Source organism: Lytechinus variegatus, chromosome 8 (assembly GCF_018143015.1).
Source record: "Lytechinus variegatus isolate NC3 chromosome 8, Lvar_3.0, whole genome shotgun sequence".
Taxonomy (NCBI): Eukaryota; Metazoa; Echinodermata; class Echinoidea; order Temnopleuroida; family Toxopneustidae; genus Lytechinus; species Lytechinus variegatus.
Window position 1 is genome coordinate 3,572,823 of NC_054747.1, and position 21,278 is coordinate 3,594,100.

The 21,278-nt window shown below is 37.1% G+C and overlaps 1 protein-coding gene and 1 non-coding gene across 2 annotated transcripts in view; one reads left to right on the forward strand and one right to left on the reverse strand.

Annotated features, from left to right (window-relative positions):
- Positions 1-21,278, reverse strand: part of LOC121419835 (phospholipid transfer protein C2CD2L-like) — a 100,689-nt gene that overhangs the window by 63,064 nt on the left and 16,347 nt on the right. Inside the window, exons 2-4 of the mRNA XM_041614297.1 lie at positions 13,821-13,916; positions 6,933-7,052; positions 5,144-5,155 (exon numbers count right to left, since the gene is read on the reverse strand). Of these exons, the coding sequence (XP_041470231.1) occupies positions 5,144-5,155; positions 6,933-7,052; positions 13,821-13,916 (228 nt within the window). The remainder of the gene's footprint in view (positions 1-5,143; positions 5,156-6,932; positions 7,053-13,820; positions 13,917-21,278) is intronic.
- On the forward strand, positions 18,255-18,326 carry TRNAT-AGU. Its single transcript has one exon. It is a non-coding gene; the product is annotated as a tRNA-Thr (tRNA).

The following is a 21,278-nucleotide window of genomic DNA, read 5'->3' on the forward strand; positions in this document are numbered from 1 at the left end:
GTATTAAGGCCTATTTTCTTAATAATAAACCCTTCACAAAGCATCTTCCATTTTATGATGGTCATATGGGTGAGTTCATATCTACTCCTGATGAAAGGGGGTTACAAATTAACCAATCAAAACTCACAGGGTCATACCAGGTCAGACATCATACCGGGTCAAGGTGGTTTGATATTTTCAAAACGATTCCAATAATCAGTGATGTACAGGTAGTTTTTTTATCTGACAAAAAGGGGTCACTCACCAACCAAAGAAATCATGAGGTGATTTAAAATCAGAGGTTTACATGTAGGTCAAAACAATTCCAGATGATCAGCGCTGCATCAATTCTAACTATCTATCAAATCCTGATCACAAATATTCACACACTCCACCAATCAGACACAATTCATGAGGTCATGTAAGATCACAGGTAATACTAGGTCAAAGGTAACATTTTCTTTTTTAAGCCACTTTTTGAGTACTGTACCAATTCCCAACAGCTATCGGTAGTTTCATGTCCACTCCTTATATTCTAGGGTTACAAATTGAACTATCATAAAAGATTTATGAGGTCATATCAGGTCAGAGGTCATCAGGTCAGAGCCAGAGGTCATATCAAGTCAATTTATAGGAAATATACTCTGAAGAGAGCTACCTATTCCAGGGGAGCGTTTCATGAAAGGACTTGTCGGACGTTTTATCCGACAGTTACTATAGTAACACTGCTTCTCAACCAATCAGAATCCAGGAAAGTTGTCAGATTTGACAACTTGTCGGACGAAAATACTGATGAAACGCTCCCCAGATCTCTATGGATAGTTTCATATCTACTACTGATCTTAATGGGTCACTAAATAAATGAAACAATCAGACACAATGTGTGGTCACACTAGGTAAGAGGTCATACCAGGTCGAAGGTCATATAATGTCACTGTAGAAGATGTCCTTTGATAGTGTTGCATCAATTTCAAAAAGATAACAAAGGGTCATTATTTTTTTTTCCTTCACATTTGACCAGGAAAATATGATGTGTGCCGTTAACTCCAATTTTCATAATTTTCTCTACATTCATTATTTACGGTTATAAACTCATGAATGGTGTCGTATTTATGTGAGGAGCAGAGCCAGGATTTCTCAACCTTGCACTCGAGGAAAATTAAACCTTGGAGATTGAGTACACACCTTTAAAAAAATGGCAACCAGAACCTTTATCAACCCTCTTTCCTTCCACTGTTGTTGTTTCAAAACAAACATCTTTTATTGCTTTACTCAATTTACATCCTTTGAAGTGGGACAGTTTTAAGGGTTGGAAAGTGATGGACTCATCCCCTTTAAAGATACCGTTAAACCTCATACCTGTAATAAGAACCGACATCCATGACACGGCGACATATATCATACACCTACACCTAGAGAGTGTGTTCACATATCAATGGATGACCAAATCGCCAAAGGATGTACTGTGGTATGAACAGATTCAAATTTTCTGCATTCCTGTATTATTTACTAGACATTCTAGTAGTGCAATGTATAGCAGTTGAAGAGCACTGTGGACCAGTGTTCTAGTGTCTTGGGCTTTGAAACCGAGGGTTGTGGGTTCGAATCACAGCCAGGGCGTAATTTCCTTCCACAGAAAATTGATCCACCATGTGCTGCACACAACCCAGGTGAGCTAAACTGTTACCTGGCAGGAATTTATTTCTTGAAATGACAGCTGCTCTGATAAAGACAGGGTAATTATGATGCATAAATTAGAGCGCTCAGAAACTTGTGATAAGGTAAAATTTTAAAGCTGTATACACTACCAGACAGATAACTAAACACTATTACCTGTAAAATCCAGACCAATATATTCAGTTGACTAAATGTATTATTATGTGGTTTATACAAGTAATAGTGAGTTAAAGATATCTGACTGAAGTGTAAGCAAACTATACAGTTTTTATCATAAAGCACATTATCACATAATTATCTATTACCCTTTTCATAAACCCATCCTCCATTTAGCGGCCTAAGAGTAAAGCGGATAATTCAATAAAAATTGCTTTCACAAACTCCGAAAATAATCCGCACTATTTTTACGAGCGCCCGTCCTAAAAATGGCGGATAATCGTCATGACAACTGGACACGCCCCCTCCGATGCGGTGGTGTTGGAAAAGGGTGACCTTGTGACCGCACCATGGCAATTATCTGCATTATTTGGAAGTGTGTTCATAAAGTCAAAATCTGGTCCCGATGCTGACTATTATGTGGATAATAGCAGCATCAAAATAATGCGGATAACTCTGGTCCTCCTCCGATTTTACGACCAAATTATGCTGCTATTAGCCGCATAATTGGGTTTATGAAAGGGGTATATAACATCTAATGTGCTTACAAAAGAAAGGAACTTGGATATTACTACCCTGTCTTCAGCCAGGTGTCCTTTTGATCATTCTGTATTTCAAAGAATCAATTCCTACCAGGTCCCAATGTCCCTCCCTGGGTTGAGTGCAGCACAAATGAAGATAGATTTCTTGCTGAAGGAAATGATGATATGACTGAGATTCAAACCCGCCACCCTCTATTTCAAAGTCCCGAGACTAATCCAGTGAGCCACAACACTCCACTATATTGGACGTTGTTCTTAAGACCAAAACAAAACTGCTTGAGATTTGCTGGAGATAAAGGGGGGTTTTGGATTGTGATGCACAATGGATTCAAGAAAGAAAATGCCCATCAAATGCCAATGTCAAAGAACAGCTGCGAAGGTCTTTGTAAAAAAATGTATGAACCGAAACGGCATTTTCGTACCAATTTTCGGAACTGAACAAAAATTGCAAATATGTTTTTGGTCCAGAGTTCAAGAAGAAACTGCTATCTAGATTCACCACTTTTTGACCAAGACTTTTTGGTAGTGCTCTGTCATAAAGGGCAATTGAAAATACGTTTTCTATGTTGTCAAATCTGTTGTGGGTCTTGGAGCAAAAAAATCCCTGTCTCTAGAGCTCTAAGGGTCACGTGTGAACAGGGCTTCGTGGTCTTGAACTCCTCACAGAGCATACAACGCTAAATCAATGTCCCTCTAAATGTCACATGGAATGTGACTGCACCATGCCGCCATCTTGAAGCCAACCCCGGCGGACAAACACTAGACCGTTTGTTTACGTCTCTTCATTAAACAACGCCCGATCATTAAACATCACAGAGTGATAAGGCACAGGCGAGAAGACTGCCTGAAGATGGTTGAGTTTGCTGTATCACCTCTGCATGCATCAATTTCCAAATTACATATTCAAAACAAAGAAACCAGCAAGACTTCAGTGTACACAGAGCACTGTAATATTAGGTTATCAGACTTTGCTAATCAAATTGAGAACCAAATACTGAAGAAAGTGTAGTCTGTGTCACAGGCATATGTATAGTACATTGTGCACCATCTTTCATTTCAAATTCTCAAATTATTGAATTATGCTTATTGTTTTCAGTCTAGTCCTTAACACTGTTCACGCTTGTCAGCAACAATATTCTCTGACAGTTACCAAAGAGATGATATTCTCTGACAGTACCATAGCAACAGTCAGAGATCAGAGCTTCTCGGCCTGCAAAGAAAAGCCAAAGATTTCACTGCATATATGTCAGATCCAGCTGCTAGCTGCATTGATTAGTGCTCACAACTTTTATGAAATCAGTGCTCTGATTATGTAAGCATTTTACCAACATGTAGAAGATATGGGGTACTGCATTTCTAGGTGATAAACATATGAGCACCTGCGACTATCATAAAGAAGCAAGTATTGTGGCCCAGTGGACTAGTCTACTCTCTGGACTTGGAAACAGAGGGTCGTGGGTTGGAATCACAGCCAGGGCATCACTTTCTTCAGCAGGAAAACGGTCAACAATATGTTGCAGTCAACTGAGGTACATGTAGTAAGGAATTCCTCAAAAACCTGTGAGCGCCAGAATCAGCAGACTTAAACTTATCACCTGATTTTAGTACTGGTTATTCAGAATCCCTTCAAAATTTGGCGGGTGGCAAACCGCGGCATCAGCGCCAAAGTTATTCAGCTTCATTCCTATTTAGAGCTTCTACATGCTAGCAGTGTTCGGTAAGACTACATAACTGTCATCCCCTATATCACCTTATTCCTGGGTTGATGACTCCCTTTAAAGCTTCTTAGCAGTATTGGTAAAGCTGGCTAAAGCTGATGAAAGCCACTCACATCACGCTATACACATTAGGCATGCCTAATACGGCTAGCCTGCCAGCGTGGCTGCCAGCCTGTCTGTACGGTCTAGCTAACTGGCACTATGAGGTGAATATACATGAAGAGAGTCACTGATTTATTGTTTCTAAAATCAGGCCCTTGACTTTGATCCCTTGGAGTGATGTACAGCTAAGCCCCTTTCATACTAAGAAAACAACTTTAAAAAATAAAAATCAACTCCTTTCACACTCAGAAAATATATAAACAAACAAATAGGCCTATCTCAGTACTGAAAAACTAAATTTTAAAAATGTAGTGACATATACAGTATGTTTTGATTTATTATTTCAGGCCCTTGACTTTGCTCCCTCAGAGTGATATACAACTTACCCCTTTCAGACTCAAAAATAAGTTTTTAGAATAAATTTCAACACTTTCACATTCAAAAAACAAGTGTCAGAAATAATATCAACTCCTTTCACACTCAGAAGATATATAAACAAACAAATAATATATAAAGGTAATGAAAAACGAAAATAGAAAATAAAAAAGACAGAGTGATATGGACAGTATGAGGATTGCAGAATAAAGACATAAAACAAAACAAAAACAGACAACAAATTATGGATACACAGAAAAGCACCTTACAACATAACATTGAAAGACTTGAAAACTTAAAGTAATATATATTACTTTCACAAAAATATGAAATAGAAAAATATATTTAGCTGTCGGAAAAAAAATCTACATGTATATTGAAACTTTTGAATGTGCATGAAGTGGCATGTGACGTAGTGCAAACATTATGAAACATTTCTGAAAGAAATGTGTACTACAGTGAAATGCACAATGATAGCTTAAGCTTTTTCTTTTGCTTTTAAGAGTCATATTAAAAATACATATAGATCACAAATAAAATTCAAAATAATATAGTGAGTACAATTTCACATAACAGAAAGGATTTAAAACCTACCTTAGTTTTAAGCTGTGGTTACAAGGTAATTAGTAGGGGGAAAATTATGGTGTGTATTAGTATAGAATTATAAAGGGATAATAGAACATTATCTAAACAGGAAACATGGACTGTCCACTTTTGGAACCATCTACCAAGATGCCTTATCGGGGGGGGGGGGACTTTATAGTAATTATTTTCTTAAAAAATAAGAGCTTCATGACATTTTCTTTTCAATCTATGGTAACTGTGGTGCCTGGTTTTCATGAGCACTCATGATGACTACAGGTTTGGTTTTTGTGATTAGTAACCAAGTTTTCGGTTGGATCTTTTTTTTTCAAAATGGACCCCTACAAATAAGCTCTATGACATTTTGTAAGGTAGCAATCCTTCCGATGGAAAATCTGCAAGCTAAGCCAAACCTTGAACCCAAGCTCCAAAACTAAATAAATCCTTCTCTTTACATTGTTCTAAACAAAAAATCTATTACAATCCTAACTCTAACCCTTTGCCATCTGAGATATTAAAACAGGAGCATATGTTGTGTCACCATGAAAAACAGCATTTGCCAACAGTGTTCCAAAGTGGTAAATGAATAATGCCAATAAAACCAAGGATTTTAGTTCCTTCATCAGAGCTGACTATTTAGTCAACGGTGATAATATTGTTTCTTACAGACTTGTGATAATAACAAATTCACAATTTCTATAACAAATTTACCATCAGCCAATCAGATTGAAGGATTTCAGTAGCTTTTAACTGTTATTGTGAATTTATTATGAATATCATAATAAGTTTTATGAAATCAATGCAAAAGAGTCATCAATGGAAGATGTGAAGTTAGTCAAGTCCAAAAAAATAATAAAATAAATTTTAAAAATGATTACAAACGTGCATGCTGTTTAACAGGGATAAGGATTAACCACATTTTGAATGACATTCAAAGTTTCTTATTACGGATTAAACAACTATGTGGATGCTTTCTTTCTCCACAATTGTTATATTACTCAATAACGACCAAGGTAAAACTAGTTTTTAAAAATTCGGTCCATGATTACAACAAAAAAACATGACTTAACTTTAATATTCCTTTTAATATATATTTTTTCAATGACACCTTTCGAAAAAAATTGTTTATACTGAGACCAGAGATTATAATGGTCAGGAAAACTCCAAGATCAGAATTTCTCTTTTACTATACAAAATCCAAGGATTCGAACTAAATCTGGATTGGCTGAAATACTACATTCAGATATAAGCCTTGTGGATTAAAAAAAGCTGTATGATTTTAATTCAAATCTTTTCGGGATGTAAAAGAAAATACTTAAGACTAAAATATAAATGCAATATATTTAGCAGAACACTTTTTGCAGCTAGTCTGGATTTATTTGAATACAGTGGAGGATAATTATACTTTTTTTCTTTCAAAAGTGGCAAACAGTGAACAATACATACTCCTTACCATCCTTTCAAATATAAATGCATAACTATTATCTTTCCAAGTAAATTATCATTCTTCAAAACTGAATACAAAAAGGTGATATAAGAAATTATTACCTTTTAAGGTGAAATTAAATTACCATCCATTCAAATCTAAATACAACAATGTTATATAAGAAATTATTATCTTTACAGGTAAATTACTGTGACTTCAAATCTAAAAAAATAAAAGAAACTACTATCTTTACAGGTACATTACCATCCCTTCAGATCTAAATGCAAAAAGGTGATATAAGAAACTATTACCTTTACAGGTATATTACGATCCCGTCAAATTTAAATGCAAAAGGGTGATATAAGAAATTATTACCTTTCCAGAAAGTCTGTTGACACTGACATCACAGGTAGATAGTTTGACACTGGCAGCTGTTTGCTGGGTTGCAAACACTATGAAACCAAACCCAGTTGATTCTAACTGACACGTCACTATCTGCAGAGTAAAAAAACAACGTCTGTTTAGTAACTTTGATTATCAAAACTGATTTAAAATGTATTCTGCATTTCTTGACCAGAAGTAAATCAAGGCACTATAAAGCATTGTCCTGGTAGACTGAAGGGCCAACACTTCAAAAAAAGAGTTAGAAATTACAAACTAGTAACAACTATATAAAATGTCAGCTACATGTACCATGGCAACAAGACTCAACAGCCAATCAAAATCAAGACTTCCATGATGTTTACAATGTTGGAAAAGTTATCAACTTACCATAGTTGTCCGTCATTATGAAATGGGTTTACTGAACTGAACTATGTATACAGGTTAGGTACCTTAAAATATGCCACTTAAAGCCCTTAATACATTCGAACTAAGCACTTTACAAACATACATGTATGTAATACCCTGAACATGGGATTCTTTTAGTTTCTTCTACATTCAATAAGTAGTTATGTAGGTGAATATGGGGGGGGTACTCAGTATAAATGTACATGTATGCAGAGCTACCAAGTCTCACGCATTATGCGTGAGACTCAAGTATTTTGGACTCTTGTTCATCCCTCAAATCTCTGTCTCACGCAACTATCACAGCCTATTCCCATATACATTGTACACAATGTCTGTGATCTCACTCCGATTCACAGAAAAATCTCACGCATAGCTGGTCTTTGAACTTGGCATCTCTGATGTATGATACGTTGACACCCCCATTTTCAGCCTAAATTTCCGTTCTAGAGCATCACCAATTCAGAAAGCCACAGAAATTCCAATTTTTCCAATTCCGGAGGCCCTCAAATTTGTGATTTCTCACTCCATAGAGCAGCGAGCTCAATCAGTGTGGAGCCATTATGCCGGCCTGCCAAAGCTCCCCGCACCAGCAGTTAACTTGTGCTGGCCCGATATGAATCTAGCAAGACGAGAGCATTTTGGACCCAAGATCTAACGAGTTCTGGAGACCCCAGTTTTATATGTAGTCCGTTACAGAGCATTGCATTTTAGCGATCGTTGATCCAAGAGCGGTTCCTGAGACCTCCATTTTAAGACCTATATTGAGTTCTAGAGCCCCCTATTTTTGAGTTGACGCAGCACATCTATAGGTATCATATTATAATTCAAGAACCACCCCCCCCCCCCCCCGGGTGAAAATTGTATATCAATTTTGACAAGTTACATTGTAAAGCTTAAGATGTGCTTACTAATTCATTTTGGGCGACTTATTGTTCATTTCATGTAATAAGTTTGTATAGGTGAGAGTAAAGACAAGTTGTTGGTCCGAATGTGTTATGAGAAGTGTGTGTTTGGGCAAGAGTGTGAGTGTGTGTACATCTAGTGGAATTGAATGTGCATTGGCGGATGGATGCAAGGGGGTATGTCTGTATGTGGAGCGAGGGAGTAAGTGTGTATTGGGGGGTGAGTTTACAGTTGTGTGTATTTCTGAATGTGGGGTGGGAAGTGCATATTGGTGGGTGAGTCAGGGTGTGATGTCTGTATGTGGGATAATAATAATAATAATAATATTAATAGGCATTTATATAGCGCCATCTATCTAGAAATATTCTATTCCGAGGCACGTTGTTATTATTATCATTACCCCGGCTTTAGCTCGAGCTGCCTTTCAGCGCTCATGCATTCAAGGAATTAATCCTGCCGGGTACCCATTCACCTGACCTGGGTTGAGTGCAGCACAATGTGGATAAATTTCTTGCTGAATGAAATTACGCCGTGGCTGGGATTCGAACCCACGACCCTCTGTTTCTAGGTCAGAAGACTTATCCACTGGGCCACAACGCTCCATAGGGATAGGTTGTAAACACATATTGGTGAATAATTCAATAGTGCAGGGTATGCGTATATCCATATGTGGGTTGGGATTAAGTGTGCGTCTATGTCTGTATGTGGGTGGGGAAATCAGTATTGGTGGGTGAGTTTAAGTGTGTGTCTGTACGTGGAGTTGACGGTTAAAGGCCCAAATTCACAACTTAGGTGGTTTTGAAAATCCACGGTTGAATCCATGGTTTATCCATATTTCCTGTATAAATTACGCTTAATTCTGCACATATCGGGCACGTGTACAAAAGATTATCCAGTACTGATGTGCGCATTGGCCACAGTGCGCCTGTTATCATGGTCGGGCGCATGTACAAAAAATTATCCAGTGCTGATGTGTGCATTGGCCACGGTGCGCCTGTTACCATGGTTAGATACGCTATTTCATTCATGAGTCCACTGTTTGAAGAGTGGACTCATGAATAAAATAGCTTGGATAACCAAGGCAACAGGCATCAATTTGGCGCACTGTGACAAAAGCGCGCATCAGCATTGGAATTTTTTTATATACGCCGTAAAATAAGCGCAATTTATACAGGAAATCTGCATTTAACCATGGACCCAAAACCACCTTTGTGAATTTGGGCCATAGTGTTTACTGGTGGGCGAGTGTAAGGATGTGTCTATAACTGTACATGTATAAACAATGGACATTTTGAAGTGTGTGTGTGTCTGTGGGTGTGAGTTAAGTGTGTGAGTATGTGGGGTTGACAGTAAGTATTTACTGGTATATGAGTGCAAGGATGACAGTCTATGACTGTATGTGGTGTGGGAATGTGTGTCTGTCTGTATGTGCGATGGAGATAATAATAATAGCGGTATTTATAAAGCGCCTTTTGCCTGAGGATACAAAGCGCTGCTATTATTACCCCGGCTTTAGCTCGAGCTGCCATCACCGGCGCTCAGTGCATGCAAGGAATTAATCCTGCCGGGTACCCATTCACCTCTTTTGGGTCGAGTGCAGCACATTGTGGATAAATTTCTTGCTGAAGGAAAACATGCCATGGTTAGGATTCGAACCCACGACCCTCTGTTTGAAAGGCGAGAGTCAGAACCACTAGACCACGACGCGCCCGTTGTTGTGGGTGTTGTGTTGTGGGTATGTGTTGTATGTGGGTGTGTGTGTGTGTGGTAGGGGGTGGAGGTTTTAAAGCATAAGGTCACTGGACTGAACCCACTTAAATCAGATGGGCAATCCATCCCTTGATGAATGACCATGTGAACGACTTCACAGGCATCTTATTGAACAAATAGATGAAACTGGTAACAAAGTACCTCTATTGCTCAACCGAGACATCTGGGTCATGTCGATGGTTTCACCAGCCCCTGCATACCTGGGTATCATACCAGCATCAAGGCACGTATCACAATACGTGGGACTACAGCCATATCTCATATGCCTTGTTAGTGGGGTCATTTAGCCTAGGGAATGTGTGATCACTCTTTATAAGCAAATCTTCGTAACATTTCATGTTTGGAAATTTTAGGTAGACAGGGGTGCAGGCTAGGGGCAGTTTGCCCCATGATTTCCAAAAGTCATGAAATAAAAAAAAGTCTGAGCTGTAAAAGAGCTCTTGCATCTTGCTGTCATAAACATGCAGTAAGGTACTGACTACAATGCACCAAGGACAGACACTGCTTCAATGCTGTAAAAACTAGATGATACAAATCACCAAATTATCATACCTACGTTTATGATTTGCTTCGAAAATAGTAATTTGTTTTATCATATGTTTTCATTAAACAGCTTTTTTACCTAAACAGAGTTGACGAAAATACTATCAATGCTTTTAAAGGGCTTTCCACAGTGTAAATCCAGTTCTCAAACCTTGGCTGTTAATGGGCCATTCACTAATTGGCTTAGTACATATACATGTATCTGTACACTGAATGTGAGCAGTGCATCCAGTGCGCGGGGATGAATTCATTATGCACTTAATTAGTCTCTTTTTATAGCTTTCATCAAACACTCCCAAATGCTAGCCAAAACAAGCAACCTTCCGTAGTTGCAGTAGTACCCAAAATGTGTTCTTGTTGTTGTCCCTTTTTAAATTAAATTTTATGCTGCTTGCATTACTGTTACTAGATTTGTAGAAGAAAGACTTTTATTTGTATTATTTGTTATATTGTAGCCTATTCTAATTGATTCATTGTTTAGATTTTACATATTTTTTGCATTTGTTAGTCTTTACAATCCTCTTTTTTCCTTACATGTCATAATTTGATTTGATTTTTTCTTCTGCATCAATAACATTTGTATAATGCATGTTTCATAAACATAATATGTTAGCATTTTTGGCATGAATCATAAATAAAGAGTACTAAAAAGATAATTCCAGACAAAATGATTAACTATGTGATACATGTATTCACAATTTGCAGGAGAAGGATTGTCATCATAAGCAGATTGCTTGAAAAATTGCTTTTGGGTTCCATATTCATATAGATACGTAATTTGTGCTATCGATTATGTAAATATTACTGATTCAATTTTATTTATTATAATTTTATGACAGGGCCATTGTGGAAAGCAGTTTTGAAACTGAGAATGCCACCCTGAATAAATAAAACTACAAAGAAATATAAATAAATAAATAAATATTCCATCTTTACTAGCCATCAACCATGGTAGACCAGCAAATTCTTCAATCTTCTTTACTCATTACCAAATCCTTCTGTCATTTGGTGATAAGCCTGTGCAATGTACTGCATCGTGGTCAGTGGCCTGCATACCAATTAATTTACTTGTAAAACCCTCCGTCACAGCTAATCATAATCAATAGTAATATGATTATAGTTAGTTAAATTGCCAGTAGACGCCAACTCTATAACTGTACATACTGATTACAAGGAAACCCAAAAGCGCTTGTTCGATAACCCTTTGGAACTTTATTCTGCAATTCCCATAGGATTTGCACAGGGAACACCCAGTCCTGGTGTACATGTACATTGGTCCATTAATTCCATTACAACTGAGTTCTGTGATTCCCATCAGATTTGAAAAGGAACCATCAAGTTACATCACTTGTGTATACATCCATAATCCATTACTTCCTTTACAACTGAAATCTGTCTGTAATTCCCATAAGATTTGTACAAGAAAAATCAAGTTACATTGGGCAAGGGGTTCATTCATTCCTTTACAACTGACTTATTCAATTCCCATAGGATTTGCACAAGGAATATTCTCTTCCAGAGGGCAATGGATCCATTAATTCCTTTACAACTGAATTATTTTCATTCCCATATGAAATTCAAAGGGAGCACCCACTTCCAATGGGCAATGGGTCAATTAATTCAATATACCCATAGGATTTGCACAGGGACCAGGGAACTGTTGGTGAGACTTCTCTGCGGGGAACCACTCAGTTGGCATTTGGGCTACATTGCAGTAATACAGAGCTCAAAGCGTTCTTGTAGTCTTAGGGTTAACATAGTACAAGTCCACCTAACAGTAATTAGTAATGTTGTATTTCAATGGCCCTTAACACTTTGTTGGTAAATAAAGTACTGAAAATAAATATGAGAGTGATCAGAATGGCCAGGTGGTGTTCCCTCTACAAGGATCGATATCTAGAAAGTGAACCTGATTTGATGTCACAAAAAAGCAAATATTTTGTCACAGGCCTATAAAGAAGATCCTGATAATAACATTACTCCTGTTCAAGTCTTCATATGGTCTTCATATGAGTAGGCTATATTCAATTGTTCAAAAACGTCATAATGTAATCTGCACATCAAACTTCTTCAATGTTTTCTAATAAATGCTGATTAGTAACATGTATGTAAATACAGGAAATCCTCCCCATTTTCCAATAATCTTTCAAAATTTCCCAAAAACTATTCTTAGCTTTCTCTATGGTCTAAGTATTTTCTCACAATGCTGTTTACTCTTCTCATAACAATGTTAAACTGTTAATTAATTAGTCACAAGAAATCTCTTTTCCAAGCTGGATAATTTCTTTCTCCAAATTTACCCAAAACTCTTATTTTCAAGTTTAAATTCATATTTTCATAACATCGCATACTCTCATAACATTGAATAATTATCAACTAGTCACAGGAAATCTATTTTTCAAGCTATTTAACCCTTTTAAAATAAAATTTCTTTCCAAAGTTACCGAAAACCCTTCTTTTTCAATCTAAGTTGTATATTCTCCTGGATATTCTTCTCAGTCATACGATGTCGAATGTTAAACAGTTAGACACGGGAAATCCTCTTCAAATGACCTACTGGCTGTGGCTAGGAAGTCATCAATTGAAAACATAGCATATGATGACTGTCCCTAGGAACGGCCTAACACGCACATTGTGGTATGGCACAAGGATTGTGCAAGAACAAGACAGTCAGGGACTCTCAATGTCAATTTGGGATGAATAACAATCCGCAAGATGAAGTCATTCGTTGGTATTCAGAAAAACATTTCCTCGTCATTGCGACATGCACAGAAGGTTCCATGACATTTGCCCCAGCAACAACTGCTCCGCTGTAAGTTCCACATACTAAATGGAAAGACCGACTTCAACCCTAGATTTGGCATTATTCCCTGTCCTATAAAACTAAACCCAAAACCTTATAAAAGCCGTTACTGCAACCCAGACCCTAACCCTATATTAGATGAACTAAAACCCAGAGCAATTGTCAGCTGGGCAAATTTCAGCTCACCGTACATCAACATGCATGTTGAATTGTTCAGCATCCACTACTTGAGAAACGAATGCAGTATTGATGCTTCCCCAAAACTTATATAAATTTCAACAACAACAAGTGATACTCGACAGTTTTGGTCACGGGCTACAAAATGATTTGTTGCCAAATAAAAACGTCTATATATTCTTGGTCCAAATTGGGGTACTATAGTACTCGAGCATATTGCTAAAATGTTTTCAATTATGAAATATGAATATGATATAATGAATATGGAATGTACATACCAAATGATCTTTTTGACCTGCAACTGCTTGGACATTCTGGAACTTTGGGGGCGTGCTTCCTGGCTTAATCCTGTCAAAGGTCACTTGTACTGAGCTCTGTAAGACAAAACAGAAAATAATTAATTTGATTTGATATTTCAAATTCATTCACATCAATCAACATTAAAATATTCAAAACAGCACATATCAATTCAAAATTAACATTGGGGGGTAAAGGTGTTTTGGTAAACTTAGTGCATTTGATTTGTACTTGAAACTAAATGAAGTTTGCTTAAATTTGTAAAGATAATCAATTCTTAATATCGATCTTTATTTCTGGAATTCTTGAGGAAAACACACAAAAAATCAGGTCTTATACGTTTCTGCTCTTTTACTATCATTAAATAAATTTTTTCTCTCTCACTCTCTCTCTACCATTTAAAAATCATAATTTAAGGGGGTAAAGATGTTTGGTAAACTAAGGGCAATTGATTTGTACTTGAAACCACACCCAGTTTGCATTTTGAAAAATAATCCATTCTTTATCAATTAATATTTATTTCTGGAATCCTTGAGGAAAACACATCAAGTCTTACATATTTCTACTCTTGATACTACTTTTGATACTATCATTAATATTTTCTCTCTCACACTCTCTTTCCTCCTTTCTCTGACTCTTCCATGAGCACTCATCTGTCTCTCTCTCTCTCTCTCCCTACCTCTCCTGCACACCTACAGACACACACACACACTCACCCACACACACAAACACACACTCTCTCTCTTATCATTTCTTTCACTTTCTATCTCTCTCTTCTCCCCTCCTCAACCTTTCTCTCATGTCACACACATCTCAATCACAGCTAATCATTATTTTATTTCCATAGAATATCAATATCCTCGATGTATAGCGTTGCCATGGTTATTATGCATTCATTCCTGCTCCCCACAGGAATGAAATTATTCAACACTTTCCGTCCACTACTCAACTCGGACTGCAACATAATTTTAATGGGATATGTACATGTACATGTAAGGCCAAGCTAAGGATGTCAAATACACCTAGACCTACATGTATGTACTGTAAATTAAAGGAATTCTGAATTTTAATGGTTAGATTAAAGGCCAAGCCACCATGATAAAATATATCAAAATACACACAGAAAAATGAAAAAGAACAATGAACATTTGTTCAACAAAAATTTTGCTTAATTTCTTATTCTGGTATTGGTATGCAAATGAAGGAACAATTATATCACCTAGTCTATTTCTTTTGTATAAATTACTATTTAAATATGAAGTGTTTTGTTATATATAAGAAGAATTGTAAGAGCAATTACATTCATTTATTTGGTTATTTTCTCTTTTATAAGGATGTTCATGGCATAGAATGATTAAGAATATTCCAGTATGTGTCACTGAAGATTTGTTAGGCATGTTCTTTGATAGGCCAAGAAATTTTGTTATTTCTGAATAGAGAGACAATAAGAGTAATGCAGACAATACTTTCCTCAGACAGTGGAATGTAGATAATAGACTAGGAGCAGTGAAAAGAACAATTGGCTTCACTATTTTGTTGACATTGTTAATTTCACTGAGGTCACTCAAAAATGTTCTAGCAGCTTCCAGAATAGTGGATAATTTATATATATAGCTGGCAGTTTCTTCAAAGAGATTATCACATCATATCAGATCATAACTCAGAGTTTCACACCAGACTTTATGTCAGAGTATAGTTTATTTCCAACTGGAATATAACATTTATCTTCTGGAGAATTATTTCCACGCCATCAATGAACTGTTTGCAGTTACTTTGAGAGAGGAATTCTCAGTTGCCATCGAGATCATCAACCTGTTTCAATGAACGCTTTTCAACCCATGGATTGCAGAAATTGACTGTTTAAATTTCTGCAATCGCCCCAACTGCGAGAAAAGACACCCCCTTAAAAATGATTTCCTAGGTACCCTGTGTACAAGTACATATGTGCCTAGGTGTACATGTGCGTGGGTGGGTGTGGGTGTGTGTGGGTGCGTGTATTTATCTGCTAATACGAGGATGTCCAGGGCCTCATCTTACAAAGAGTTAAGATTGATCCAATCAATCGTAACTCTATGGAAATCCATCAGTGTCATAATTTTATCTACAGGAAATTTGCAAAATGCCCTTTGTAAACAAAGGAGAACACATCTAATTGTCATAAAATCAATGAATTCATGGATATACATATGTATCTAGAAAGAAATTTGAGCAAACTTGCATTTAATATGTTGACTTTGTTGGCTCTCCATAGTTGAGATTGATTGGATCAATTGCAACTCTTTGTAAGACCGGCCCCGGGTGAACAGGTGCATGGTGTGTATTTACATGAGTAAGTCCATGATCCGGGTAACTCCCGTCATACCCTTACACTTGTCATGGTCCTTTTCACAGTCATGTAAAAGATACTGAAATTTTTGCCATCAATTACAGATGAACGCATCAGGTAACTGAAGGCATTAGTAACCCCTTCCCTCTCCGGCTCCACCCCCCCCCCCCATTAGGGCCGTCTGCACCATCCCGAGTTTTCAAATTAGCACGCTATTTCTGATCCGGCAAATTATCCTGATCTCAAGATTATTTGTAATGTAGACACAATTATCACACTAGTGTCGTAGGAATGATCTTGATATTGAAATCCCAAGTCAACTTGGGACCATTTGCAAAATAGCGCGCTATTTTACGAATTATCTCGCTATTTCGCAGGTGCAGACGCACTCTGGATTATTTATTCACGGCAGCAGACCATAATGCATCAATGCCTCGCTCGAGCAGGAATCGCTCTTCTTGTGATGGTGGAGACGTTGTTTTTTGAATCTCGAGATTAATCGCGAAGAGGGCCAATCAGGCTAAAATCTCAATATTGAGCAAACCCGGGATGGTGCAGCACCGCCTATTGAGAATTTCAAATCAGTTGCATTCATTCGAGTGAAGATATGCCAAAAGTCAATCCAATAGGTGCAACAGATACTTCAAATCTTCATATTAAATGCAAAATTACCATTGTGTACTGTTTGTTATGCTTCCTTGGAGCTCAAAGTTTTCTTGGAAATATGTACACGACATAGATGCATTCCACATTGCATTTCCTAATCCCACATCTTTTTTTTCAAACTGTCTTTCTCAACCCAATGCTAATTGCTTAGCCAGGGTTAATGCCTTAACCCCGGACTATCTCACACCTCATGAATATTGATGATTTTGCCCACAGAGCGTGATTAACGTGCAATTTCGACTTCTGTGATTGGCTAATGCTTAGCTCCACTTTTCCTTAGTACACTTTTGTTTCACACTGCATCTCTTAGCACCTCATTTGTGGTGATAGCTAACACCTCGATAAACCGGCTAACCCTGCTCTTTTGCAGGGCCAGATAGTACCATACTATTTACTGGGCGAGCCCACTTTGCTATTAATGTGAAACCAAAGTGGGCTGAGCTAAACCCTGGGAAATTGGTGGGGCTAAGACCACCCCCCCTTAGCCCCACCAATTTCCCGGGGTTAAGGAAAATATGTGCAGTGTGAAAAGCATCATAGGCCTACAGTATTTCTACCCCCTGTGAAAAAATCCCTCCATATTGCTTGATATGGCCTTGTCCTTAATAGAAGACTAGACACGGTATTTGGTTTGATTACCCAACAAGCTTTAGGGTTGAACCGTAGAATCAGTCATCATGACATGACTGCCGGGGAATGCAACATCACTGCTCTGACGTAAACGGCTCAGACTGCGTTCACACACTGCCGAAAAAAGTACAATTTTTAACCAACATTGTACTTTATTCTATTGTACACGTATGTGAAATAGTTGGCTAGAAAAAAAATTACCAAAAAGGGTTGGTTGAGATGTTTACCATCAATAGGTGATTTGATCCAAAATTGTAAAAAAGTTGGACTTCTTCACTAAAAATTAGTCACAATACCAACTTTTTTTGGAGGGGGCAGTGAACTTTTATTTTACAATTAAGACGTAACAAAGAATAAGCCTGTATGTTTTGGAGCATACAATGATAAAATTTAAAGCTACAGTTCTTTAGCTATCAAACTAACATTTTACTCATTTTTTTTCTTTCTTTTCTTTCCGATACTGACCTTTCAAATTTTTCTCAAAAATGTGTTTTTTTACCAACCTGCCAGGTTGGTTAAGATATGAACCTACCAACTGTTGGTTAAGAAAAATCTCCATTTATTTTTTTTATACATGCTATTATATTTTAAACCAACATTTGATAGGTGCACATGGTAACCAACAACCTAATGTTTTTTTTCTAAGAGTAAAGGCTATGGTGGTACAAGCGCAATGTGTGTTTTGTGTTATTTTGTGATTTGTGGCCCTATGGTAGCCAATGAAATCTACATTGAAATTTGCATGCATTCCAAAATTACCATGAACTGCATTTTCGCTGTTAAAGTCTTCAACATCCGGTGGTCTAATGGTTATGACACTGGTCTAGTAATCCAGAGGTCATGGGTTCAAATCCCACCCGGTCTGCCTTTTTACAGGCAAACATCACGCAGCAGTAGCTGTGTTACCCTTGTGGTATTGTTGGAAAAACGTGAAGAACTTATTATTTATGTTGCTATGTTGTATACAAGAAAAAATAAAAAGACAAACTAAATGTGTACTACAACTATGCCATCATAATTAATTTATTATAATTCTTTTTTGTACATGTAGTACTTATTATAATTAAATAAAATGGAATTGAAAATAACATCACAAAAACCAAATCTGTATAAAAAAAAATGTATACATTTAGTTATGAATAAAACCCAAAAAATATGAACACAGCCTCAGTGTATAAAGCCAAGCCCTTATTCATAGGCCAGCAGGAAGGGTCTTAATTTGAGACTAATAGATATCATTAACAGCAATGTTACAAGTGAACATGAACGAACAAACCCCAAAAGGTCATCAGCAAAAGCCATGGGGATACTTTGAAGTTCATACAGACAGTCAAGGAAGGGAAAAAGACTAGCCCCCCCCCCCCACAAAAAAAGGGAACTCCATTCCTCAGCCATGTTACTACTCGTATAAAACCTGAATAAATATTAAAAACAAAAGGCCAAGTTTAGTAGCCATGGGGAAACTTCATACACATGTACTGTAGTCCAGTTGACACCCCCCCCCAAAAAAAAAAGGTCTTCACGAGACTTCACCACAGATTTTAGGTCATTTCATACCCAAAAAAAATGACAAACTACAAAAAAGGAAAGGGGAAAAACCAGTTAAGAGAGAAAAACTCAAACAAGAACATTGACCATGTTACAAGTGAACATGAATGAACAAACCTAAAGACCATTCACAAAAAGACAAGGGTATGCTTTGAAGTTAATGAATTCAAGGAAGGGGAAAAGGTAGACCGCAGAACATGTAACAGGGGAGATCATCAGCCATGTAGCTAAAGAACATGAACAAGCAAAGGAAAAGGTTATAAGCAGAGGCCATGGCGATACTCTGAAGTTTTACAGTGTTATAGAAAAGGAAGAACTATATTTACATCTGAAAATATGCTACAGCCATTTTTTGCAAGTGAAGGCTTATACCCCTTTCATAAACCCAATTATGCGGCTAATAGCAGCATAATTTGGTCGTAAAATTGGAGGAGGACCAGAGTTATCCGCATTATTCTGATGCTGCTATTATCCGCATAATAGCAGCATCGGGACAAGATTTTGAGTTTATGAACGCATTTCCAAATAATGCGGATAATTGCCATGGTACGGTCACAAGGTCACCCTTTTCCAACACAACCGCATCGGAGGGGGCGTGTCCAGTTGTCATGACAATTATCCGCCTTTTTCAGGACGGGCGCTTGTAAAAATAATGCAGCTTATTTTCGGAGTTTGCGAACGCAATTTCTATTGAATTATCCGCATTACTCTTGGGCAGCTAATTGGAAGATAGGGTTATGAAAAGGGTATTAAAGAACACAGGAAAAAATAAAAAGGGGTTCACTGTGATTTTCACCAACAACATGGCAAATAGAGCGCTGGAAGTTCCAATTGGGTCTTGTGTAATCTGTAAAGTGTAGCAAATTACGGGTGGTTGGCTCAAAAAGTAGCCCCAGAAATTTTTTCTTAATTTCCACCGAACAAAATTAACCAAAAGGCCAAGTGTAGTAGCCATGCTGGGGCTGCATTTATGTTCATACATGTTTATTTCCAGCCAACAAGGATGGGGGGAATAGGCCAGAGAATTAAAAATGTTATGAGGGAACGTAATCATCATCAGCCATATTGCAAGTGAACATTAAAGGGGAAGTTCACCCTGAAGAAAACTTTGTTGTAAAAATAGCAGAAAAAATAGTAAAAATATTGGTGAAGGTTTGAGGAAAATCCGTTAAAGAGTAAGAAAGTTATTAGAGTTCAAAGTTTTGGATTTGTGACATCAGCTGCCCCATGTGTTATGTAATATAAAATGCATGAATTTCAAATTTTTTATGGTTCCTGATAACTTCTGTTTTCTATTCATGATCGGGTGTGAAATGATTTGTCCATTGATATACAATAGGTACAGTGAAAACCATTCTCAATTTTCTGAAAAAATGACATCTCATCGATTTTTTACCATTCGCTATGTAGGAATACTGCTCGCATATGACGTTACAAATCAAATAATTGAAATTCTAATAACTTTTTAATTATTTGATGAATTTATCTCAAACCTTCGGCAATATTTTTATTATTTTTCTGCTATTTTTACAATAAACTTTTTCTCAGGGTGAACTTCCCCTTTAACTCTACCAACCAAAAGGCCATGAGCAAAAACCAAGGGGTTTCTTTGAAGTTCATCAGTCAAGGAAGGGGAAGATCTAGGACAAAGACAAAAATGTTAAAAGGGAACATCATCCTCAACGAAGTTGAAAGTTCCATCAAACAAATTGACCAAAATGCCAAGTATAGTAGCAATGGGGATGCTCTGAAGTTCATACAGTCAAGGAAGTAGGAAAATACTAGGCCTAAAAGAAATGTTAAAAGTGAACACCATCATCAGCAATGTAGGTACAGAATGCTAGTGCATGACAACATAATCAAGCAAACCAAAAAGCCAAGCTTTAAGTCATGGGGATATTTCATACAGTCAAGGAAGGTGAAAAAAAGGCAAGAGAAAAAATGTTTAAAGGGAACATCATCATAAGCCATTTTACAAGTTAACATGAACAAACTGTAACCAAAACGCCCGTTGTACAACAGTGGAGAAGCCATAGGGATGCTTTAAACTTCTTTCCTTCCAGGACAATAACAAAAACAACACTCTAAAAACAAGAAATGTTAACTTAACATTTGAAAGGTTGGAGGAGTGACAACATTTTCTAAATGTTGCATTTACCAATTTAAATGGTTCTACCCAACACTTAAAATGTTGGATTCAGCTTTATACAAGGTTGGATGTAACATTTGGAAAAGGTTGTCACTCCTCCAACCTTTCAAATGTTGATTT